The sequence below is a fragment of the Pseudonaja textilis genome, chromosome 2 (assembly GCF_049901715.1).
Source record: "Pseudonaja textilis isolate UNSWEBS1 chromosome 2, rPseTex1.2, whole genome shotgun sequence".
NCBI classification, from domain to species: Eukaryota; Metazoa; Chordata; class Lepidosauria; order Squamata; family Elapidae; genus Pseudonaja; species Pseudonaja textilis.
Window position 1 is genome coordinate 174075090 of NC_141991.1, and position 27265 is coordinate 174102354.

Genomic DNA, 27265 nt, shown 5'->3' on the forward strand with positions numbered 1-27265 from the left:
CTTTCTTGTCTCTTGTCAAGGCAAAATCCACCTGAAATATTCTACATTTCAGTGCTAAAGATTTGTGGGATTTATTAATTTTATTTTAACGAATGCTAACCTTTTCATGGTATTTGACAAGGATAATATGGGGCTGGCAGATGGCAGGTACAATAAAGTCCCCCGTGAGCTTTCAAGTGAAGGAGCAGCCTGTGCGGAAATATTAAAGTGACTTTCTGACCTAGAAAGGCTTAAAACAAAACCTGTCTTTGTCCAAGGTTGCTGTGGCCAGAATATGTTGGTACCTAAAAAAAAAAAAGGCATGAAAAAAAATCAGACGGCAACAGGGAAGTTTCCCTTCTTGACAAAGTGCATAAGAAGAAAGGATGCTGGGTAGCTAAGGAACTCATTGGAGCTCTTCAAGAGAAACATGTTTCAATCCTAGCCGTGCCGGCTGTGCTTGGGGAAAGCTGGAATCCTAGACAGTTAACATCCAAAACTCCAAAAAGGGTGTTCAGATTACATGGAGAAATCCCTGCAGGATTTTGGGCAAGTTTTTTCAGAAATGATGGGCCCTTCTTCCTAACGCTGAGAGAAAATTTATTTTATTTATTCATTTATTTATTTGATTTGTCAATTGTTTACAAGATAATAAGTATAAGTGTATACATAGTTATGAATACATGAAATGGGTACATCTAAGAAAAATAAAAGAAAAATAAAAGAAACAATAGGACAGGGACGGTAGGCACATTGGTGCGCTTATGCACGCCCCCTAGAGACCTCTTAGGAAAGAGGTGAGGTCAATAGTAGACAGTCTAAGGTTAAAGTTTTTGGGGGTTGGGAAAGAAACTACAGAGTCGACTGGCCCAAAAATCATTCAGCAGGCTTTGATAACAAAGTTTTATCACCGCTTCGATGGGTGTGGCTTGGTGGGCACGCTTTGCACGCAGACACACACTTTGCGTGTGCATGCATGCCAAACGTGCACTTTGCACAGGCACAGAGGTGTTTGCCCAGGCGCAGAGGCGTTCCAACTCACCTCCTGCAAGCCTGGCACTCTCCAAGTTGCTTCAGCAGCTGCCAAGCGGCACTCTTCCGTGCCGCGCAAAGCAGCTGTGCTTCAAAAGCAGGGGATAAAGGTGAGTATGGGAGCCGGGGCAGGCAGGTGGGCCCAACAGCAGAGTGGTAGAGAGAATCTGTTCGGTCTCTGCTGCTCATTGCCGCTACCAGCTCAGCAGTATCGGGCCAAACCAGTAAGATACCACCACTGCTTTGTGCCTAAGCCATGAATAGAACTCACAATCTCTAGGTTTCCAGTCTAGGGCGTTGAAACACAACACCAAACTGACTCTTTAGAATAGATCTACAAGGGGTCCTTGACATGTGATCACAATGGAGCCCAATATGTATGTTGCTAAGCAAGCCATTTGTTAAGTGAGTTTTGCCCCATTTTACGACCTTTCTTGCCCCAGTTGTTAAGTGAATTGTGGCAGTTGTTGAGTTATTTACATGTTTGTTGAGTGGATCTGGTTTACCCATTGACTTTGCTTGCCAGAAGGTTGTAAAAGGTGATCACATGATTCCTCCTTGGTATTTTGGTCTTCCGTGCCTACTAACTGTTCGTAAAAATCTTGTGCCTGTTCCATAGAGTCTATTTTGATTTTCCTTTCTTTCCACGTTATTAACATCCCTTCCGGGATTAACCATTTGAATGGAATTCCTTTTTGATTTAAATAACTGGCTAGGAATTTGATCCTAGGACACTGCAACGGTCATAAATGTGAGTCATTTGCCCACTGTCTGAATTTTGTTCATGTGACCATGGGGATGCTGCAAAGGTCATAAATGTGAAAAATGGTCATAAGTCACATTTTCCAGTGTCGTTATAACTTTGAATGGTCACTAAATGAACTGTTATAAGTTGAGAACTAGCTGTATAATGATGGCCAAAAATGAAAATATCATTGCAATGTCCAATATTCTTACTCCATGAACGAAGCTATTTCAGCCCAGTATAATTATTTTAATATTGTAATTTTTGCTTCCTGCCTGCCTCCCTGCCTGCCTGCCTGAGACTATCTTGACTGACAACACTTGACTGGCAACTGCAGGACAAATCCCTACAGTTTTCTTGGCAAGGTTTTTCAGAAGCAGTTTGCCCTTGCCTCCTTCCTAGGGCTGAGAGAGAGTGACTGGCCCAAGGTCACTCAGCTGGCCTTGTGCCTAAAGCAGGACATGAACTCTTGGTCTCCTGTTTCTTAGCCTGATGCCTTAACCAAACTGGCTAATTTTTCCTCAGCCTTCATATAAATAGCTCAGAATAGATTGCCATGATTTCTACTTGTCATGGTTGCCTTATTGTAACTCTCGTTGTAAGTCTGGCTAAAAGGAAACGGTGGATGCATAGTTTTCCAGATATTTCATGATCCAGGAATAATTTTAATTTGGGATTTCCCCATTCCTAGCCAGACTCTCTATTCATAGACTGATTGATGGCCTGGTTGACTTTAAAATGTAGTACATTTCAAATAAAAAAGACACCACCACCCCCATAATTAATTTAAAAATAAAACAGCAATTTTCTGTACTTCATGTTTGTTTAGAGCTGGACGGGCAATGTCTGCAGCAATTTCTGAAATCAAATTGTAGCAAAATTAAATTTCTTGCAGAACTGCATGCAGATTCAGAATAGTAGCTTTATCCTGGCAACAGTATTGAACTGTTTGCCCATTGTCTTAGTTTGGGTTTTTTTAAAAAAAAAAAACCTAATATGGAACATAGTCCAGGCATTTGCAGACATGTCTAAGCACTCTGACCCCGCTTAACTTTTTCAAGAGAGATGTCAGTCATACTTTAATATCAATCATACTTTAAAGTCATACTTTAAAGATAAAGTTGTTTTTAAGTTGGACACATCCAAATGTAGCTTTTTTAAACAGCTGTCTGGAAGTCATCTGCCACTGTCTCATTTTACAATGTGTGTTTTATTTTTTTACTTTCAATTTTAAATTATAGTCAAGAAATTTCTTGGTGGAAAACTTCCAATTTCAATGGGAAAGGAAACTCTGCAACATCAAGAGTCTACCAGGCAAACCATTTTATTGGGGTAACTTTTCCATCAGCCCTAGTAATAAACTTCAAATTATTAAGTATTTTAGGGAATTACTACAGAGGGAAGACTGGTAAGAGTGCTGCAATGTCACATTATTGAAATCTCCTGTAATATTTCATAATTCTGGGAAAGAGAATTAATTTCATGCAAGTATGATTTTTATGGAGATGTCCTAAAAATGACAGCGTTTGACTGAAGATTTCATAATACAAAATCATTCTTTTTAGATTTTTTTAAAAATTGACTTTCGATGCTATACCCAGGTGCCTCTATCACTTTGGGAGCATGTAATTACACCTCCATTCCATTCTCAAAGACCCTACAAAAGAGTCAACTCTTCACTGTTTTTCCAAACCTTAAAAAGGGAAACATCTGGTCTTCCGGTTTGAGCTTCTTCGGCGACAGACCGAAACCTCGTCTCTGCAAGGCTTCGATCCGTGCTCGCCGCTGGAGTACCCCAAGCTGGCTGGTTTCATGGCTAAGCCACCCTGTAGAGGTGGTGAAGAGGGGGAGGCTGCCTGCAGGGTTGAGGAGAGCAGCATCTCTCCTCCCCAGCTGGCCGTTACTCCCTTTCCCGAAGGCGGTTGCAGCGGTGGTCAGAAATGGCCACAACAAAGAAGAACTCAACCAGAAAAGAATGTGCAGGAGGAAGATAAGAAGAGAAAGTTTTGGTTGACCGGGTCAAACAGCAAAAGCAACAAATAAGGTACCCTGGAATTGAAACTATTTTTAAAAAAACAATAATTTTGTTCCCTAAGAAGATTTTTAAGTTGTGAAGGAGAGAGAAAAGGGAAAAGATTTGGTTTTGTTTTTTTCTCCTTTTCCTATACTGACAGCTAAGAGACTTAAGCAAGAAATTGGAAAAAAAATCCACTTTGACATTAATAGGCATTTAATGCTGAAAATAAAAAGTCAAAGGGATAATGAAGATTTCTGGATAATCAAAAGCTTTTGAAAACAGGAAAGGAGAGAAAAGGGCAGGATCTTGAAGGGAGAAGACTGCCTGGAATTAAAAAGAACTTACAGCAAAATCTCAACAAGACTTCCAAAAGATACATTTTAACTGAAATATCGCAACAAAAACCCCAGGAAGAGAAAGTAGAAAAAGAAATAAGAAGAAATAACTCAGGACTATTTGGATTGCTTGATGATTTCTGGATTTTGGGTTATTGTATTTGAATGACTAAAATCAATCGGGTGGTTGTTTAAAACTGTTTAAAATGGCTCCACTTTTAGAAGAACTGAAAATGGAACTTAAAAAGTACAAAGAAGATGTACAAGAAGGGAGAGGTTCTTTTGGCTTCGTATTTCAGTTTTTAGAAATGGAGATTTGGAATTATGAGAAACAACAAGAAATGCCTGCAGAACAAGAAGATTGCGACAAAGAAGAAGCCATCTTTAATGGACAAATAATCTTAGGTGGGGGGAAAAAAAGAAAGGGGGAAGGAGAATGGAAAGTTTAAGATTGGGAAAAACAACTCAAAAAAATAGAGTGAAAAATAAGTATAAAATCAGAAAGCAACAGAAGAGGGAAATGCAGAAGAGAGAATTAGATGTAGAGAGACAAGGGGGTAAAAAGGGGAGGGAGAAGATGAGAGGGAAGAAAGAAAGGAAAAGAAGTTATAAAGGACAGAAACAAAATATAGAGAAACAGGGCCTATTTAGAGATAATGGGTGAAAATTTAATGGAAAAAGGGATTCTGCAAAGGTACATAAGATAGTATGGTTATACTAGAAACAGAAATAATTTTAGAAAATATGAAACAATGTATGAAAACAATGTTTAATAAAATAGCTATCGTAATTCAGTGGAATGCTTGCCAATAAATAAATGTAACAAAATGAATATTTAATGATTTACAAAACATATGTAAAGATAAATAAGGGAAAATTTAATTATGGAGATTATATGTGTCTTTAAGGAAGTATGATATTTAATTGAAGTGTTAAATATGTTAAGATTTTAATGATTATTAATGATAGAACTGAATTGGAATGGAATGAGGGTTTATAATTACATATATTTATAATCTTTCTTTTAAAAGAATATCGTGTGTATTATAAGAATGTACCAAGCAGAATTTGATTGGAAGTTACATATTATGTATTATATTGAAGGTCATAACCTTAATGTATATATAGAAGTTTAAATAAGAGTTGGTGTAATTAAAAGATATAAAGGTATCATACTTCAATTAGTAACTACAGCAGAAAATTTGTTTAATGAGAAAAGATAATATGAAATTGAAACAGAACAGACAAAAGTATAAATATAATGATTTGAATTGAGATGAGATAATCAAAATAAAATTGAGAAAATTAAAAGAGGGGAAAAACTATATAGAAAATGTAGAATAGTATAAGATATGGAATAGAACACAAAAAGGAGCATGAAATTGAGTTTTGTGTCTGTATAAGGAAGTTCAACCCGGGACCATGCTATTTTCAAAAACGATGTTTTACTTGTATTTTGTATGTGTGAAAACCAAAATAAAACTTTATTTTTAAAAAAAGGGACACATCTATCCTTTTTTCCAGTATAAATTGTTCCAGAGGAACAGGGGCCATGACCAAGAAAACTCATCTCTGGATTGCCTCCTGTCAACAATCCCTTGGAAGTAGGACCTGTAATCCATATCTTTAGCCTTAGATCCCATTTAAAATCTTCTTAGGACCTTTGAGAGCCAATGCGATATAGTAGTTGACCTCTTAGATCACAGTTAGGGAGACCAGAATCCAAGTTCACTTTCAGCCTTGAAAATTTTGTCAGTCATTTACCTTCAAGTTCACTTCCTTGAGCTCCTGAAGAAAAGTGGAATATAAATCAAATAAATATATGCATCCTATGTGCAAGTGGATAGCTTTCATTAAGTCATGCCTTAATGATGTTGTAAAATGATAATTTTCCATATTCCTCTGTATGAATAAGAAGGCTAGGAAAAGATTTTGAAAAAAAATGCTTTCTAGTGGGCTTCTAAAAAGGGTGTATTCTGGTAATCAAATGAACTAAAAACTACAGTGGTAACCAAAAAAAAAAGCAATCTAAATTCAGATAAGGATCTAAAGCAATGAAGGATGGTAAATGAGTTCAAGATTAACATTCTGGAGAATCAAAATGGACACAAACACCAGTTAAGACTATTATCTGTCACTGTTGTTTGGGAAGCGGTTTTAGACAAGATCAGTAGCTTAATTTCCAGAATCAAGAAACTTATTTCATTAGGGGCACATCACTAGGATGTGTAATAACACTCTTAAGTTAATCAGGTGAAATATTTTGTACCAGAAGAGCTGCTTGCAAATTCCACAGTAGTGTCACTAGCATGCCAATTTCTCTTGTTAGTAGAGGAACAGTCTACAGTTGACAGTACGAAGGACAAATTATTTTTCAATTCAGAAAAATTGCGAATGCCATATCTATGAAAAATATTACATGGTATTGATCAGTCAACAGGAGTGCTGATTTATTACCAACTTCTCAGATACTTAGGAGCCTAGAACTTGGCAGCACAAGGAAACGCCAGACAATCACCAGCCATCAACAAACCGATCAGTCAATAGGAAGGAAAGCACCACATAAATATGATGTATAGAATAGCTTAAAGCACGCATTCTGGTAGAGAGAAGTTCCCTGAGGATGACTCCAGCACAACGCTCTGAAGAGAAAACTTCCGGTTTTAACCAACCCTAATTGGAGAATAGAATATAATTAAGAATCCAGATTTTTTTCTACAGATTAAATTAGATACATATTGAATGTATCCTTATGTCAAATGTGAAAATAGTATTGGTTGGAGGGAAGTTGATTATAATTACCGAAAAGGTGATGGTGGTGAATTTTTCTTCCCTTGCTGTATTTTGAGAAACACAGATTGGCATCTGCTAAGAAGAGACATCTTCTATCGATGTCAATATTAATATTTATCAACTTCACCAGCTCCAAGCAGTGCACTTAAAAATACTTGCTAGAAATACTTGCCTGTTAAATGCCAAGATTCATTTAAAGTCTTCTTAATTTGGCTTCAAATTGGTAGCTGTGAAATAAATAGTGAAGCTGAACATCTGGCTTACTGCTGTGGGAGTAGCATAACAGACCAGGTGGACTTGAACCAGCAATAGTGCTACTTATAATGCTCTCAAATATCTCCATTTAAAACTGTGACTTGACAGTTGCTGAAGAATAAATTTCAGCAGTGCCAAGAAGAAATAGAGATTATTAGAAGCATTTTTAGTTGATGCATAGAAGAAGGGCTTTGTTTATTCTCTAAGAATGTATGCAACTCCATACAACCCCTCTGATATATAGAAATGAGTAGCAGTGCTCTTTTTTATCTAGCAGGCAGCATAGGCATAATAATTTTTACAGATCATTAGATTGCAATAAAAATTCAAAAATGGATAATTCCACGCTGACTCTTAAAGCTACACACTGCAGGGGAACCTCCAAAGAATCCCAGTACTATGGGATTGGTAATGATCAATCACTCAAGAACACTACATAAAAATGTTTTCTAAAATCTCCAGGAGTTGAGCTTGATCTAAAGAAGATTTTTTTCCTCCTTGTCTTTCGTAGAACATCTACGCTTTTTTTTAATTGTACACTCTGATCAGTATAAAATATTTCCACACACACACAATTATTTATATTTATTTATAGCCTGACTCACAGATGAACACTATACAGAAGCCTGATGATGGCAGATGAGATTCTGCTGAAACGTCTCTACAACTTTAAAAGCACAACTACTATGACGTGGGAAAATACCCGAGCAAAGCCGAATGCCATATATATATATATATATATATATATATATATATATATATATATATATATGTGTGTGTGTGTGTGTGTGTGTGTGTGTGTATGTGTATGTGTATGTGTATGTGTATGTGTATATGTATACACACACACACACACACATATATACATATACATATACATGTATATATATCCAACACATATTTCATATACAAAGTACAAAGATACAAGCAAATTGAAGGAGCCCCTATGGGATCACCACTGTTACCCGTCATTGCAAACCTGTTCATGGAAGAATTCGAATCCAGAGCCCTAGCTAATGCCACGCACAAACCCAAACTATGGTTAAGATACATCGATGACACATTTGTGATTTGGCTCCATGGAAAAGAAAACCTAAACAATTTCCTAACACACCTAAACAGCACACATCCCAAAATTAAGTTCACCATGGAAACAGAAACAAACAAACAACTACCATTCCTAGATGTACTAATCTACAAAAAAACAGATGGCACACTAGGACACACCATATACCAGAAGAAAACACACACCAACCGCTACCTCAATGCCCAATCCCACCACCACCCAGCACAGATAAACTCCGTGGTCAAAACACTAATCGTCAGAACCAAATGCCTAGCAGACAAGACACACATTAAGACTGAACTATGCATCCTGATTAAAGTACTGACAGCTAACAGCTTCCACAAAAGCAAAATCACTGGCTTGATCCACAAAAACACACTTAGACATAATGGAGACCTAGAAGATGAACAGACCTATGGAACACCTGTCCTGCCCTACATAAGAGGTACTACGGACAAAATCAGTAAGATACTACACAGGCATCACATCAAGACTTCCTTCAAAACAGACAGAAAAATAGCAGCCATCCTAAGAAACTCCAAAGATAAAATTGACCTGGAAAACCAAGGCATATATGAAGTCCCCTGTGCATCATGCCCTGCCACATACATTGGACAGACCAATAGAAGAATAAGTACCCACCTAGATGAACACAAAAATACAGTAAAAAAGCTGGAACACACTTCCTTACTAGTCCAACACATGAAAGCCACAGGTCATAGCATTGACTTCAATGGCACCAAAACCCTAGCCACTATAGAAAACCCCAGCTATAAAATTATCAGAGAAGCCATAGAGATTGAAAAAAAGACCTGAAAGCATGAATAGAAGAGATGATTCCACCAGACTTTCAATTATCTGGAAGCCTGCATTCTCAAACAAAAAAATCTCCACACCACAAGCCAGCTAAACACCTGGGCACAAACAGACGCCCCCCCCCCCGATACCTCTAGCTCAAACACACCCCAACCAGGCACCCAGATGAAACCTAGCTTCCTAATAAATGATAGCCGTCCATTTACTCGGAGCCAAGCCACACTAAAAGCCTCCAATACAGGAAACACAATGTTGCCAGCCAATGAAGACAAAAAAAAGCTACAAAACAGACAGAAGATATTAAAAACACCAATCAAGCAGAACACAGCAAACTCCAAGACCAATAAACACAGACCAAGACTCCCAACCAATCAGGATGAAGAAAAAACCATTCTGGCACAGCATAGGCTAGCACCAAATTTAAAACAGAAACGGCTGTGAAAGTCTGACTCACAGACGAACACAATACAGAAGCCTGATGATGGCAGATGAGATTCTGCCGAAACATTGCTACAACTTTAAAAGCACAACTATAATGATGTGGGAAAATACCCGAACAAAGCTGAATACCATATATATATGTGTATATGTATATATGTGTGTGTGTGTGTGTGTGTGTGTGTGTGTGTGTGTGTGTGTGTATGTATGTATGTATGTATGTATGTATGTTGTGACTGGGAGGTTTGAGCCTGCTGTGCGCTTTGAGTCTGATGTGCCAGAAGACACAGGTTCGAGTGATGAGGAGGGTTTGGCATTGGCATATGAGCCTGCTTTAATGGGAGATGCAGACATGAGCCAGGAGGATGAGGAAGTGTTAGAATCACCATCCTCTCTAGAACCTTCCTCATCAATTATGCCTCAGGTGTCAGCAGATGATCGACAGAACGTGCTGGAGTCCTTGGGTGATGATCAAGCCGATTAATGTTGGGTTGATGTAAGGACTAGACGTAGGCTGAGACGTCAAGCACAAATTGAAAGAAAATGTCAAATCTGGGACTGAGTAGAGAGACTGACACGCCCCTTCAAGCAATATAAGGAGGCGTGTTAGCTTGGAATCCCCATTCGGGTCAAACTTTGTTATTTACATTCACAGTTTGGAAAAAGTTTTCTGTTTGCCGTTCGGCTCTGATTTATAGTGCTGCTTGTTATCTGGATTTGCAGACAGCTTCTGGGAAAGCTGCCAATGACGACTTCAGCCAGAGGAAAGTTAACTCTGTTTTTCCTGATATTGTCTGTTCGTGTTTTTTCCTTTGGACATTTGGACTCTCACCTTGTGGCCACAGGTGAGACAGAACATATATACATACATACATACATACATACATACGTACGTACATACATACATACATACATACTTATCTCACACATATTCAACATTTTATAAATATACGTGTATTGGGGGGGTGCAAATATTTGTGTACACATTTGGGTGTATGTACAAAGCATACCCCTAAAAAACATGAACTACAAAGATGAAAGATATCAACAGACATTATAATATTTCTTTCTGGATAATCTTGGAGTATATATATATCCCTTTTGGAAGTGACTGAGGAATAAAAGAGATCATTTTATTAAACAATCAAGGAGAGGTACAGTAAAAGTAGATTAAAAAACCAAAGGGATTATTATTGTGACTGCTTTCAATCTCCATTATATAAAACAAAGAAGACAGAGAGAGAAATGTGACATGATCTAGGGTAGTTCACATTTGGAAAATGAAATATTCAATCTCTCTAATTATCAAAGGTCCATGGCTGTCTGGATCACAGTCTTGATAAAAATATAATTTTTCTTAAGTATTTTTGGCTAGCATACAAATTGCCTCACACGATAAAGTGCATTAATTAAAAATCCACAGCCTGAGCCCTTGCAAAACCATACATTTAAAAAAGAAACTGATTAATGCTATAAATCCCTTCAAAGATTATGAAATTGGCTAAATCAGGTTGTTAAATGGACTAGGAGTTATCAAGGAAAAGGAGATAATGACAGGCAGGAAGTACCACTAATTTCTCTCTTCCCTCCAGGACAGCAAAATGTTGCTTCTATTCTTTTTCTCCAGAATTAAAATCTACATAAAATATTCAGCAATGAAGAAATTGTGGTTTAAATTGGACTAATAAAAGATCTGAGCAGCAATTCTTGACTATATAGAGCTGTGAATGGAATGGAAGACACACTGTGTGCTCCATATGTGAAACAAACATATTGTGCTGAGCGAGTGCAGCCATCCCATTCTGGTCTGGCCAGTTTTCAGACAGAGTAAGATCTGCCACTGTCTGTCCATCTCTAGTTCCATCATTTCAGAATCCAGGGGAAAAATATTGATGTTCCAAATATACCAACGTGCTAGATTTTAAACCTACAGAGATGTGAAGGGACACTGACATTTGTTATCATCTAGTGGCTGTTGAGACACAATGATTAGTTTCTCCAACCATTCGTCCTACTATCTGAAGAAAGATGTGTGTTCCTCCCAGTTCTTTTAGGGCAGCGGGGAGGAGGAGGAAGAGGTGGATTTGCAGAAAATTTCAGTTTCTAACGAGTCCTACTAGTAAAGGTAGAAGGAAGGGGAGCAAATAAATGTGTGTGTGTGTGCGGGCCTGGCTGCCATCTGCTCTAAATGTGAACTAAATTACATTTAGCTTAAACTAATATGTAATGGCATGTCTGGATTTTTTTTTTCATCCAGAGCACTGTACTTTCAGATTCCATCCAAAAGTAGGCCACTCCTGCTCTGTATTCTGAAAGAGCAAAGAGCAAAGGCACAGGAATTTTGCTCCATACACAGATTGCTATGCCTACAACTGCAATGTTAACACTTTGCCAAAATATCTGTTATTTTTCCAACATTGGACCAGGGGGGGAAGATCATGCTGCCATTTTATTGGTCATGCAGAAGCTAAGATGTTTAGGGTCCAAGTGATGCATGGTCCTACCTAGGGAAGCCTACTACAAGATTACTAGCAGCTTGTCGGAAGTTACATTTATATAGTGGTTGTTTTGCAGAAAAACTGAAAGAGGGAGTGTTATGTTCTGAGAACCCTAGGAGTTCTCACTCAGGTCCATTCACTTTGCGGGGGCGTTCTTCCCCTTCACTCATTGGTTGGTTCTCCCCAGCAGCCAGCTATAAAGCAGGCTGCAGGGTCCAACCAGTTGCTGATCGCTGCTGAGCCAGTTCCCGGCTTGGCAAGCACGGTCAGCCCTTATTGTTATAATAAAGTATTGTTGCACTCATGCTCTGGGTTCAGCCTCTCCTTTCCCAAACTTAACACTGGCGACGAGGATGGGATAGCTACCAGAAGCACCTTGCAACCGCTGAGTCACTAGCCGCCGATCCGCAGCCAGAGAGAGCGATCGGCCGGTGATAAGAGCAACGCTGATCCGCAGCCAGATAGAGCGGTCAGCAAACAGAAAGAGCAACGCTGATCCGCTGACAGAGAAAGCGGTCAGCAAGCAATAGAAGCGAACGCTGATCCGCAGCCAGAGAGAGCGGTCAGAATCGATAGTTAGAAGCGCCTGTAGCCGCTTGTTAGCCCAGCTACAGGAAAAGTGAAGCGCTGCAAGCCGCTAGTCGTTTAGGCGTGAAATTCAAACGGCTGTCATTTGAATTTCAAACCTAAAAGGTACAGCACGGTGCTGTAGTCAAGTCACTGACGCCCACACAGGCGCGAATTCAAACGCTGCCAACGGCTGACAGCCAAACTATGTGGTAACCCAGAGAGAAAGAGAGGATTGTGAAAAGCCCTCCAGAGCTGAAATCACTTGCCTGCCACAGGCACTAGAACCCTTTTTGCCGCTGCCCCAGAGAGATTTTGTCCACAGGTTGTTCCACCGTCCCATCACCATGAATTCCAATCCAGCCTTCCCAGCGTTCAAACCGGATGAGGAGAAGTGGGAATCATACAAGAACCGCTTCAACCATTATATCGATGCAATCGGGCTGGCTGATGCTGGGGAGCATCGGAAAAATCGTATTTCCTGATCTACTGTGGAGCCATCGTTTCGATACTGCCACAGCCCTCGTGGCTCCACGTGAGTTGAAAACGTTCCTTGGTCTGAACTACTTGAAATCCTCACTAACCACTATTCTCCCAGGCCCTCACAGATTGCCAGGAGATTCACCTTCCGTATGAGGAAGCAATCGGACAAGGAGACCATCAATCAGTACATGGCCGCCCTCAGAACAGCAGCACTGCATTGTGGGTTTGGAACCTACCTGGAGGACATGCTCCTCGATCAACTAGTCTGCGGGGTCAAGGACCTCCACCTTCAGAGGCGCCTTCTCGCTAAAAGGACCTCAACCTAGCACAAGCCGCCGAGGAGGCCTTGGCAGCAGAACTGGCAGCGCACTCAGCCACCGAAATCCATGGCCCGACTGCAAAGCTAACGACAGTTCCAGTCCACTCCGAGGAGGTGGTAGCAGAGGAAGCCCTAGTGATGAAAACGACGCCCACCGCCTCTCCAACGCCAGACGGCCGCAGGTAGGAGCCAAACAAGAAAACATCGGTCCGCCCAAGCACATCACCCTGTGCCTAGCCTGTGGTGGATCTCATCTGAGGGCCACCTGCAAGTTCAAAGGAGCCACCTGCAATAACTGCCATAAAGGGGGCACATCACGAGAGTCTGCCAAGCCCCTCAAAACTCAGCACAAAGGCACCCCCTTCTCACACTCTGGACCGCAGAGGCAAGTATTGAACTGTCGCACTTCACCACCATGCCAAGCACACTTGCCACACTGTTAGTAAAATCTCTCTCCGTTTCCTTAGAAGGTAAACTGCGTGCCGCATGGAGGCTGACACAGGGTCAGCGCTCTCAATTATCTCGTGGAACACCCTCAAGAGGCTCCAGCCTAGCCTATCAACTAGCCGGCTCCAGAAGTGCCAGTTTAGCCTGAAGGACTACCAGGGAGGACCATTCCTGTAATCGGCAGAGGCAAGTTCCTTGTCAATTTTAGAGCTTTTAAAGGTCACCTACCTCTAGTGGTAGTTAACGGCAATCTCCCTACTTTATTGGGGCTCGATTGGTTTCCCCATCTCGGCCTAGGGCTAACAGGAGTCCATGCTGTCTCAACCTCTGACACTGACTCCTTATTCGCTGATTACTCAGATGTATTCAGCGATGAGCTGGGGTGTTATAACGGCACCCCTATCTCATTCTCAGTCGACCCCCAGGCAGTCCCAATCAGACTAAAACCGCGGAGGGTCCCATTCGCTATTCGGCCAAAACTAGATGCGAATTGGATAAACTGTTAAAACAAGGGGTCATTGAGCCAACAGATTTCGCCAAATGGGAGACGCCCATTGTCACACCCTCAAAAAGACGGTAGCCTGAGAATTTGCTCGGACTACAAGACCACAATCAATAAGTTTCTACAAGTCAGCGCTTACCCAGTGCCCGTCATTCAGCATTTATTACACACTTTTGAACCCGGCAGCATTTTGCCAAATTGGACATGTCTCAAGCGTATCAACAGTTCCCTGTTGACAACCAAACAGCGGAACTCCAGACCATTGTCACTCACAGGGGTGCTTTCCGATGCAAGCGTCTCCAATTTGGCATAAGTGTTGCCCCAGGTATTTTTCAATCCTCATGGAGCGGATTTTGCAGGGCCTCCCTGGTGTAGTACCCTACTTCTGACGACATCTTAGTCTCGGCCAGGGACAGACCCCAACTCTTCCAGAGAGTCAGAGCAGTGTTAGAGAGGTTCAGACAGCATGGCCTCAAATTGAAAAAGAAAAATGCGCCATTGCCACTAGACAGGTGGACTTTCTGGGTTATAAAATTGACGCCTCAGGCATTCACCCCTGGAGTCCAAGGTTAAGGCAATTCACGAAGCACCCACTCCAACCTCCAAAACTGAACTACAGGCCTTCTTGGGGCTATTGAACTTTTACGCCTCCTTCTTGCCCCATAAAGCATCAGTAGCTGAACCCCTACACAGATTACTGGATAAAAATCACCTTGGCACTGGGGCACAAAGAAGACGCTGCTTTTCACGCCGTCAAATCACTACTCACGCCAGAGGCGGTACTTATTCAATTCGACCCCAACCTTCCATTAGTGCTGGCAGCAGACGATCTCCCTTTGGAATCGGGGCAGTATTAAGTCACAGGCTTCCCAATGGCGCCGAGGCTCCCATTGCTTTTTTCTCCAGGACGCCTCTACAACAGAGCGCAATTACAGCCAGATCGATAAGGAAGCTCTAGCAGCTGTTGCAGCAGTGAAAAATTTCACGAGTTTCTCTTTGGCCATTTTTTCGAGCTGGTCACGGACCACAAGCCCTCCTGGGTCTACTAGCTGGGGACAAACAGACCCCTCAGGTCCTTTCTCCTAGAATGACGAGATGGACCCTCTTCCTTGCAGCCTACTCCTACAGACTCATACACCGCCCAGGTAAAACATTGTCCCACGCTGACGCTCTCAGCCGCTGTCCCTTGCCGGCTCCAGCTGAAGACCCTGCTCCTGTCCACGCTATTTTTGAGGTCACCCAACTGGACCTCCCCATCACTGCCCTTGACATTGCTGCTAAAACCAAGGCAGACAAAACGCCGCCCAGGTGCTCGACTGGGTGAGGAGGGGTGGCCGGGTTGTAATGTTGAAAACAAATTCACACCTTTCAAGACCCGCATGCAGGAATTGTCCAGTTTGCAGGGCTGTCTACTGTGGGGCACTCGAGTGGTCATCCCGACCTCACTGCGTACCCGAGTTCTGGAGGCGTTGCACGAGGGACACCCTGGCATCGTTAGAATGAAGGCATTAGCACGCAGCTACGTATGGTGGCCGGGCCTCGACGAGTACGTCGTCAGATGGGTAAGTTCCTGCAACATTTGCCAGGAATCCCGTCCTGCTCCTCCTATTGCCACCCCTACTAAATGGGAGAGCGCCAGCGCTCCGTGGTCCAGAATTCACATCGACCTGGCCGCCCTTTGCATGGGAAAATGTTCCTAGTAGTCGTGGACTCCTATTCTAAATGGATTGACGTAGCACAGCTATCCACGACCACCACACAAGCAATTACCAAAGTATTAACTCGCCTGTTTGTAACACACGGGCTACCCGACTCCATTGTCTCCGACAATGGCCCACAGTTCTCATCAACCGAGTTCAGCCGCTTTTGCTGCCAACCTGGGTATCCGCCACATTTTCACAGCCCCATTTCATCCTGCCAGTAACGGATTGGCTGAAAGGGCCGTCAGGACCACTAAAGAAGCCCTGGCGAGGTTCAGCAAGGATGATTGGCACCACAAACTCGCGCTGCTTCCTGATGAGCCAGCACTCAACTCCATGTTCAGTCACCAATAAGTCCCCAGCTGAGCTCCTGATGGGCAGGCGCCTGAGGACTGTATTGGACAGACTGCACCCACAATACTGCCCTGACTCTCCTCGCTTCCACATCGGGGGTTAGACATTTTATCTTACAGGAGCCAGTATTCGCGAGGAACTTCGCTGGAGACCCCTGTGGATCCCAGGCGAGATCGTGGCCATCACCGGACCCAGGTCATGCATCGAGTCAGACTGGAGGATGGTCGTGTCTGGAGAAGGCACCTGGACCAGCTGCGTAGGCGCCTCAGCACCCTCGCTAGCAGGGACCCAGAATTACAAAACGAAGGGAGGCCTCAACATCAACCCCACATCCACATCCTTCCCGGCGACCAGTTTACACCAGCAGCCATTCCAGAAAGCCCGAACACGGACAGCGGCGCCCAGACGGCTGACCAGTCCGATCCAGTCTACGGGAGCACGTCCCCAGTGACCAACCCTACGAGTCCCGGACCTGCCCGAACCGAGGGGCACGTTGGTGACACTTTACCAGCTCTGCCTTCCCAGGCAGACCCTGAACGGACAGACAGCGCCCAGAGCTGTGCCGCTCCGGGCGCCAGCATAAACCCCTGCCTACCTCAAAGACTATGCGTGTTCGCATCTGGGGGAAGGGGTGTTATGTTCTGAGAACCCTAGGAGTTCTCACTCAGGTCCATTCACTTTGCGGGGGCGTTCTTCCCCTTCACTCATTGGTTGGTTCTCCCCAGCAGCCAGCTATAAAAGCAGGCTGCGGGGTCCAACCAGTTGCTGATCGCTGCGAGCCAGTTCCCGGCTTGGCAAGCACGGTCAGCCCTTTATTGTTATAATAAAGTATTGTTGCACTCATGCTCTGGTTCAGCCTCTCCTTTCCCAAACTTAACAGGGAGTTTATGAAGGAGGGAGTTTGTGATCCTGGAGATCATAGGCTGTGTGCTTCATGAGTAATATTCCAGCCTGACAGATGTTTTTCAAAATGGGTACTTAATTTATTCCTATATTGTGGCCTATGGTTACAGCAATAAACTTATTTACTTACTTTACTGGTTTGTTAAAATAAGTACATTTTGGAAAATTACTGTGGAATCTTACACATGGAAAGGGTTGCAATGTAGAATTTGTTAATCTAATCTCAAATTTACCTGTTAAAATTCATTTCAATGGCAAAAGAGCCTTTGTAGCTGGTGCCAAGGTAGCTCACAATTTATTTATTTTTATAAAAGCAGAAGGAATTGAGAAAATTACCAGTTCTACATCTGCATCTTCATAACTTGCTGTAATATTTTCCACAGATATTCTGGAATATTTTCCGCACATATGATCATGTTGAGGGCTACATCTGCTAAAAAAAATTGTCCTTATCTTCCCTCAAGTTGCATCCACAAAGGAAGAATTACACTTCAAAGTATCCAAGACCAAAGAGCATCAACGTTCTGTGGAAATGAGGAGTGGGGATTATTGACTGATTATGTGCTATCAAGTGGTTACCAAATACACAGATTCTCTCCGTAAAGATCAGTCCCTCACCTGGTCTTTCAAGAATTTCAATGGTGACTATTAACAACTATAATTGAGCCCATCCGTTTGGCTGCTGGTCATCCTCCTCTTCTCTTTCCTTCCACCTTTCCCAGCTTTAGAGCTTTCTCCAGAGAGCTAAGTCTCCAGATAATATATTCAAAGTAGGATCATTTGAGCCTGGCCATTTGTGCCTTGAGTGAGAGCTCCGGGTTGATTTATTCAATAATCTATACTTAGATGGCTGCCAGGAAGAAGACTGGCTCTCTTTGCCACAGACACAATGAAAAATGGATCTCTGATCTAGTACAAATATCCTTCCGTTTGATTTCTTACAGCAGTGCATGCTAATTTCACAGATTTTATCAGAGCCCAGGGCAACCTATCTACTTTTTCCCAAGACAGTAGTTGTCTGGGGGGGGGGAGGAGAGAGAGAGAGAGAGAGAAATCTGCAGCATTTCACTGCAGTTAAATTTAATCGGAGGGAATCAGTGAGTACCCACTGCAATGAAAACTTCTCTTGCCAAGTTTCTGAAGCAGTGGGCTGTATGTCCCCAAGAAAACCTGAGTAGCCACTAGCACCCCACTCTGGTGTTGTGGGGAAATAATTCACTTTGCTCTTTGGCTCAAACTTTAGATTAAATTAAAGCTAATTCTGGAGATGCATTTTGGTTATTGGAAATTGCAGCGATGCCTTGAGATGAACCCATTGCAGTGCTTTGTTTGCTTGGGTGCAGTTTCTTGATTTATGTACAATTGTATTGGCAAATTAGAAGCCTCAAAGGCTTCCCTTTGGTCTCGTTTGTCAATAGGGGGTCAACCCTGTCTTAGCTAAAGCAAAAACAGGTCTGTATGAGTAGAGGGGCCATCATTCACCTGTCTGCAGTGGAAATGATCACACTTAAAGCAGACCATTTCCTGAGGCCCCCTGCATGCTTCATCTGGTGATGGTGGTAATGACATCCTATAATTAAAATAATAATTAGGAAGTTGGCATGATGCTTCCAGTACCAAAGGTAAATATAATTGTTTCCAAAAATACTTTAGGGATTACATATACATACATACATACATACATACATACACAGAAGAGAGAGAGAGAGCACAGTGCTGCTGTGAGCAGGTGTTGGGGGCATGGATAGCCTGGCTGCGCAGGCTCTGAGGTAAGTCAGTGCAGGGTGCATGGGGCAGCTCCACCACCACCCTGTCTTGCCTCATGACCATGACACCATGAGCAACCAGATGGAATGGAAAAGCGGATGGCTGCACAGGCTCTTAAATAAGGCTTATTTTGGGGGGTAAGGCTTATATTCAGTGCATGCATAAAAACATGCTAGGGCTTATTTTCAGGATAGGTCTTATTTTCAGGAAAATTGTGTTTGTGTGTATGTAGTGTGTGTTTGTGGATGGATAGGTAGGTAGGTAGGCAGGCAGGCAGGCAGACAGACAGACAGACAGACAGACAGACAGACAGACAGACAGTGTTGTGGTACACCAGCTGCCAGCTGACAGTGAGGAGGTTGGGGAGGAATTTGGGCCAGTCCTGGAGTCTGGGGAAGGCTCTGATGGATGCTCAGCATCGGAAGCAGAGAGAGGGCCAGGGCTGTCTGACATTTCCCAGCTGCCTATGGAGTCAGAGATAAGTGGGAAAGAAGAACAGCTGGAGCCTGTTCCAGATGCATGTGTGCACAGAGCTGTCAGGAGAGCAGAACAATTAAGGAACAGGGGCCAACTTGGAAGGAAAGGCACACATGGACATTGAATGGCTCCTCCCTAAGGAATAAATAGAAGCAAATGGGGAGTGGTGGTTGCAGGAGACAATTAGTTCAGATTTCTTTTGGAAGATTTGCTTTTCAAAGTTCATGCCTCACAGAGACTCCTTGCCAGGCATTTAATGTATAGCTTTGTAACAGGAAGCTCTAGGCCTGGCAACTACCCAAGGACTGCTAAGGTCTGTTCTTTCAATTAACCCTTGGGAGGATTATTGCCAGGACTTTTCTGTGTGTGAATGCCATGAATTCACAGTAACTAAATAAAGAGGGGGTTTTCGGGACAAAGAGTCTGCTTCTTGGTTCTGCTAAGCCTGGGTCAGGACAGACAGACAGACAGACAGATAGAATAATTAGAGATATGGATAAGATATCAATATATAACCTCAGAGATTCTCTTAAAACAATGAAATTGGGGTGGGTGCTGCAATCTAGGGTTCCGTTTGAGAAGGGAATGGCTGCTTGGGGGGATAAATCACAGAAATAAGGCAAGGTGGGCAACAGAATCCCCAAATGCTAGTACAGTAGGTTGACCTTTTGTTTGCCATCATCTAGTCGATGAGTGTTTGTGCTGCTGGTCACCATGGCAACTACTTTGTGAGATTGCTCTCATGCTCTCTAACTTTCAAATGTGTCCATTAGTGCCCAAATGTTGGGGCACTAATGGGCAAATACATTCATTGGAGACACTTCACATATGTTGCCAATGACTGAGTAATCAAACAACATTCCTACATAGAAGACTCTTTACTCATGGACAGCAACTTCTAAAATGGATTCCACACGTGGAAATCACTTCTTCAGGTGAAATGCCACAACTCACAACCTTGATGCAAACTCAAAGACATTCCCTGTCACTATGCTTTCCTATCACAGATTTACCTGAAGATATTAAAAACAGAGGAATGGCTGCGGATTAAGGAGGAGGAAATCACTATAGATGCTATAGCTATTCTTGTAATCCACCTCTCCTATTTTGGGAGCTGCAGCTTCACGAATTCTGAGCCAGAATAATTTAACTCATGTATCCTGATAAATCTTAATATTATTATTTCTTTTTGGTTTAGTGTGCTGCATTTTTTTTGTCCTGTTCAATCACATTCTATTCTGGGAGACTGCCTGGAGTTTTCTTGGCAAGAATTTTCAGAATTTCCTAGAGCTGAGAGAGAGTGACCAGCACATGATCACCCAGTTGATATTGTGTTTATGGCAGAACTTGAACTCACAGTCCCCTGGTTTCTACCCTAGTGCTTTAACTTAGACCCAACTAATTGTAGCTAACTTTAACAAGGTACAGGTTAACATCCTTTGGTGGTGTCATGGCGTTCATTATATACAAAGGAATGGGTGAGATGGGGCCTTGAAGCACAAATATTGGCCACTGTTTTACTCCTCAGGAAGCATCTACCATATAAGCCAAGTTCTATCAATATGGAGTATCATTTTAGTGCTGGTGATAATCCTAATATTCAACCTATGAATCTGGCTCTATCCAGGAAAATGGATGGGATATTAGATCCATCCATCCTTTCATTAGCCTCCCATTCCCTTTTCTCATCCAAATTCACACCAATATTTATTTTATAGAGAGGCTTCGCTTAAGGCCTACCTCAAGCCCATTTTTAATTGCATTATTTTATAAGGTTGGCAAGTTAATTGCTCTACAGTATCAGAGGAAGATATTAAATAGTGGGATCCAAGTCCTGAATTTCTGAATTAGGAAATTAAAGAAAAAATATTTAAAAGGACTTCTTATTCTCTGACAAGTGCTGGTTTGTGTTACTGTTTTATTTAAATTTGTGATATCACCCCAAAACATCCACATTGAGATATGGTAATATGTAAATGCATTTAATTCATTCATTTCTGAAAAAAGTAAGCGACAGAAACTTATTTGATTGAAAGTCGTTATTTGTTCTACTTTTTACATTTATGGTCTTTGTAGTATTTAGGTCTTTCTTTTTTATAGCCTGTCAATAGTAATATTATTCAAACTGTGGAACTTCTTCCTAATGTAGCTCCACTGGTGTCATTTGAAGCTATTTTCTGCAAATTAGTAATATTTTTACCTTAAATTTGTTCTCAATATATTCTCTGTTCATTGGTTTTACCATTTTATCAGATATTTAACCTCATCACTCTAAGCTGTTTATGTGTTAGAAAGGTGGGAAGACATTCTTCTCTTAAGCAGAGTATCTTTGAACATCTGCATAGTTAGTGGCAATTTGGGTTATTTTGAAGTGTCCTTCAAAGATTTGTTGCATATCTAAAACCTAAGGGTCTTTTTCAATTAAGCAATAGCAAAAGTATGATAATGTGATAATGACTCTGACTATAAAATGAAGATTGAAGTAGGCCCATGACTAGCCTAATTATGTCACAGATCTATTTTCCAAATGGCACTCAAGTGAATAAATGACATTGAATATCAAAAAATAGACAGAAGTTTTGCTCTTCACCTTAAAAGCTACTTTATAGCCTTAATCTTCAAGACACAGAGAGAAAAAGTGATATGGTTTCAAGCTTTAATGTTCCAGTTACCTCGGGTGAACATTAATTCCACTCTGGAATTTTGGAGGTATGTGCTGATGTTCTTGAGCAATGCATGGGGTTCTCATTCCCCAAATTTTACAGTTGGAAGAAATATGGCTACTATAAGAGACATGGGAACATTGGCTAAGACCTTGTGTGATCTCCAAACATCTTCTTTGCAACTCCAGATCCAACTAGGACCACTTTTGCAAAACAAATGGAAAATATTGCTCCATTATTATCATGTGAGGAACTCAGAAAAACACCAGAAAATTAAGTAACATATGAGTAAATGGATAATAATTTCAAATAAAAACATAATTTCCTTATTCAACTATGTGATGCAATGTTTTAGATTGGCAATTTTAAGATTGGGGGACTTGCCATCGCTGGCTGAGGAATTCTGGGAGTCGAAGTCCTCAAGTCTTAAAATTGCCAAGTTTTAGGTGGTAAACTATTTTAAAACTGTCAGGAGTTTCAAACTGGGTATTCTGGTTGGGCAGCTCTGGAATTATTGGTTTATCTTTCTAACTTGTGGAATTGATGATCTATTAAGGCTGAGCTCTGATTGAAACCATCAATAGAACTCATTTAAAGGCTGTTGCGCAAAGGTCCAGGGACTGGATCCAGGCCATGGGGTACCTTAGATCTGGCCCTCTGGGCCACCCTGGAAATGGTGAAGGACCAGCCTGTGATGCCTCTGCCAGTGAAAATGGAGATTGGGAGGGCCGCATGTGGCCCTGTTTTCGGCTGTGACGGCCTCATGTAATCCTCTGCCAGCAAAAAGGGAGCTCTGTGTTCATTGGTAGAGGGATGTAGGAGGCCATAATGGCTGAAAACAGGGCCCGGGGGGGGGCACATACGGCCAACCTGAGTTCTGTTTTCACTGGCAGAGGGCTGCATGAGGCCATTGCGGCTGAAAACAGAGCTCAAGAGCCCGTTTTCCCTGGCAAAGCACTTGGGCCACCACAGGAACCCGCAACATGAGTGATGTTTTTTTGTTGTTGAAAATTTTATTTGGGTTTTTTTTTAAAAAAGAAACATAATAAAAATAAAACATCTTTTTTTGAAAATAGCATGGTCCCGGGTTATCACTTCTTCATACAGACACAAACTCATTTTCATGCTCATTTTTTGTGTTCTATTCCATATCTTATTACTGTTTTACATTTTCTACATAGTTTTTCCCCTCTTTTAATTTTCTCAACTTTATTTTGTTCATCTCATCTCAATTCAAATCATTATATTTATACTTTTGTCTGTCCTGTTTCAATTTCATATTATCTTTTCTCATTAAACAAATTTTCCCCTGTAGTTACTAATTGGAGTGTGACACCTTTATATCTTTTAATTTTATCCATTCAACTCTTATTTAAGCTTCAATGTATACCTTTAAGATTATAACATTCGATATAATACATAACTTCCAATCGAATTCTGCTTAGTACATTCTTAAAATACACACTAGATTCTTTAAAAAAGATGATGTGATGTTAAGCTAGCCATGCCCATCCTGGCCACACCCATCCTGGCCCCTGAGGTCAAACACAACCCTGATGCGGCCCTCAGTGAAATCGGGCTTGACGCCCCTGCTGTAGTGAAATAGAGTAATGTTGTTGGAGCAACCCCAGGAAGATCAGTTTCAAATTTATCCTCAACCTTGGGAGCTTCTTCGGTGCCTTTAAACCAGTCAACAGCTAACTTAGGATAGTTGTTCTTGGTTAAAATAGGAGGAGGTGATGCTATATATGCCACCGTTAGCTGTCGTATGAAAAGTGGGATATAAATTTAATGAATACGTAATCATGTAATTCCCGAAGGACTGATAAATAATTCTCATCCAGAGGACGAAGCTCTCTGAAATTCAAGGAACTAAGCCATACAAATTCTTTCTGGTTTGGTTTTGTTCTTAAAATGTTTTGGCATTTCTCCTCAGCTGCATCACCCTTCCCAGGGGTTTCGTTTCGGAACTGTGAAAGAAAGCAGCTCTGAAGAATATTTCAAGCAAAGCTTTCCAGATATGCATGAATACATGAAGCGGTTCAATGTACCTGCAACTCCCGATGGAGTGGAATACTTGAAGTAAGTAGGCTTCCTGGGATTAGAGATAAATCGATGAAGGCACGCCAAGGGAGAAGCCTTCGATTCCCCCTGGGCTGGCATTCCAGCTTAAGGGAGACTGTCAGGCTGTAGCTTTCCAGCTATCGCTGAACTGCAGCGTCAAGCAGCCCGTGAAAGAATGGCTAATGGAAAGGATGCTGAGAATTCAGTTTAAAAAAAAATGCAGTCCACCAGCAGTGGTGCAATTCAAAAAAATTTGAATTACTACTGGTAATTACTACCGGTTCTGTGGGCATGGCTTGGTGGGTGTGATGTGGGCGTGGCATGATGGGCGTGACAGAGGAAGGTTACTGCAAAATCCCCATTCCCTCCCTACCCCACTAACCTGCTTTCCAGCTCCGTTCTCCTGTGCAGGGCAACAAAAGAAGACCCAGCCAATCAGCTGGGACTCGGGAGGCAGAGAATAGATGGGGGGTGGGGCCAATCAAAAGTGGTATTGGCCATTTTCCAGACAACTCAAAATTTCTACTATCAATTCTCTAGAACTGGTCAGAACCTGATGAATACCACCTTTGGCCCACAGGTTGCTTATCCCAGATTTAGTTGTGCAGGTACCTCACCCTAGTACATATGATTAACATGCCCAGAAAGGCCAATGAGAGCAAGAAGACAGCTAATGAATAGAAAGCTTGGCCCTCCTTGTTTCTGAGTCCACAGAAACATATTGTTGCTTCTCCAAAGACCAGTCAATAACCACTCGAATTCAGAGATGTCTACAGAAGCTGATGCTTTGTTCAAAATGAACACTGGAGCATTGCACCACCACAGATTATTTGTTTGTTTGCTTGCTTGCTTGTTTATTTATTTGTTTGTTTGTTTGTTTATGCATTTTATTGGCTGCCCATCTTACCATAAGGTAACTCTCTAGGCAGCTTACAGTTAGATATACAATTAAAACAGAAAATTTTAAAATCAGACATTAAAACCAAGGATATGTGGGGAGGGAGGAGGCAGAGTGATGGGAGGTGGGATCTGTTATTACTCCATCAACCACCTCCATTGTGCTATTTGCCCACTGGGGCTCCAAGCCAACTGCAAGGGCCCCGTCTTTAGGCCCTTACGAAAAGATAGGAGAGTTGGGACCAACCTCACATCTGAGGGCAAGATATTCCAGCAGGCAGGAGCCACAGCAAAGAAGGCCTTCCTCCTGGACTCCACCAGGTGGACTAATTGTATTGACTGGGCCCTCAGCATGTCTCCTCTGCCAGCACGAGTGGTACCGGCCAATCCCAGTGGGGAGAGATGGTCCCTCAAGTAACCTGGACCCTTCTTTAATATCTGCATGTAGTGTCACAACTCACAAACAAAAAGGGCTACAGTTTCCATGGTGGAGTACTTTTTTTTTAATCATCTGCTTATGTTTGATGCCCCCTATGCAGGGGTGGGCTGCTGGGGGTTCGCGGGAGTTCAGGAGAACTCTTCGCTAAGATTCTGCACAGTTCAGAGAACCCCCAAATCCCACTCTTGGCTGGCCCCACCCACCTGCCCTCCTTGGAGTCCCCACGCAGCCCATTTTGGATGCAGGTAAGTGCAGGGCGCACGGGGAGACTCGGGGAGAGTGAAAAATGGGCCACACAGAAGTTCAGGAAGCCTCTGGTGCCCGGGAAGGGCCAAAAACACCCCCCATGGTGCAGGAGGCTGACTAGGCCACACCCACCATGGCCACGCCCACCCAGCAACTGGGCAGAGAACCCCTTGCTAAAATCTTTGAAGCCCACCCTTGCCCCATGGGTGCCTCCCACTGCATATGCCAATTTTTTTTTTTAATGTACTCTTGAAAGACAGGACTTTATAGTGGAGCTATTCCTATTAGTGAGGTGGTCACTTCGTTGGATCTCAGAATATTCAACAAACTAGAGAGTTCCCAAGTGATCCCTTCAGCTGGAAGAAAGGGGCTTCGAATAACAAGGCCTATTTGATATAAGCAAATAGGGTGCCACAAAAGAATCACCTATATATTAATGGTATTAGAGCTGGCTGTAAGTGATCAGGAAAGGGATCTTAGAATCAGCGTGGACAATTTCAACCCAGTATGGGTTTGCTACCCAAAGGGGAAAAAAAATCCCTGTTTGAAATGATTAGGAAAAGAACTGTGAATAAAACATCCAATATAGGAACAATTTCACACATCAAAACTTTACTTAGCCCTGCCAGGTGCCCCCAGCATCTCTGTGTGGGTTGCAAGTAGATGTTAAAACAGAATAGCAAGCAAGCAAAGTTGACTGAAAGTCATCTGACCTAAATTTTCAGAGAAGACATTGCGGTCCATCCAAGGGCCTTTGAAGCCCCATAGGTTTTACAGATCAATTTGCTATTATTCAAAAATTATCAGATAAGGTTTGATTTTAAAAAAAATGCATTACCGTTGTTGTTTTTTTAATATCTGATTGCTGCTTTTAGAATAATGCTTCTAGCTAAAATGTATCCAGTAGCTTTTAAAAGGCTTATATGTTTCATTTCACCCAGTTTCTTTTTTAAGATAAATTGGTTCACAGGCTACGATACCAGCATCAGATTACGTATATTTATTGGCTCATAGATGAGATTTTGCTTTGGTTTTTATTAGGATTAAGGAAAATAGATCTGGAATTTCCACCTGGAAACAGGAAGCCTTGTAGAAATGGATAAAACGTTGCTTGTTTGTTGCACTTTGTTGACTATTTTCCTTTTCAGGCAGGATCCAGAGAAATTAGATGCCTTTATCATGGACAAAGCCCTTCTGGATTATGAAGTATCCATTGATGCAGACTGTAAACTTTTGACGGTGGGAAAACCATTTGCAATTGAAGGTATGAAACAACTTTCTAAAACTGTGTTTTATATGACCATTTTATTTGTTGTTTTCTACATATCTTTTATAGCAGTGGGGAGATGCCCAACCACTGAAAACCTTGGAAGGCATCCAGATTGTAGCTGTTACTGTCACAGAATGTCAAAGAATAAAATCCTGGGGCGTAATCATACAAATTGCATTTAATGAATACTATA

The 27265-nt window shown here is 42.0% G+C and overlaps 1 protein-coding gene across 1 annotated transcript in view; it reads left to right on the top strand.

The window, feature by feature from the left end:
* GRIN3A (glutamate ionotropic receptor NMDA type subunit 3A) overlaps positions 1-27265 on the top strand; it is a 135367-nt gene that overhangs the window by 80461 nt on the left and 27641 nt on the right. Inside the window, exons 4-5 of the mRNA XM_026713449.2 lie at positions 24093-24238; positions 26951-27066. Of these exons, the coding sequence (XP_026569234.2) occupies positions 24093-24238; positions 26951-27066 (262 nt within the window). The remainder of the gene's footprint in view (positions 1-24092; positions 24239-26950; positions 27067-27265) is intronic.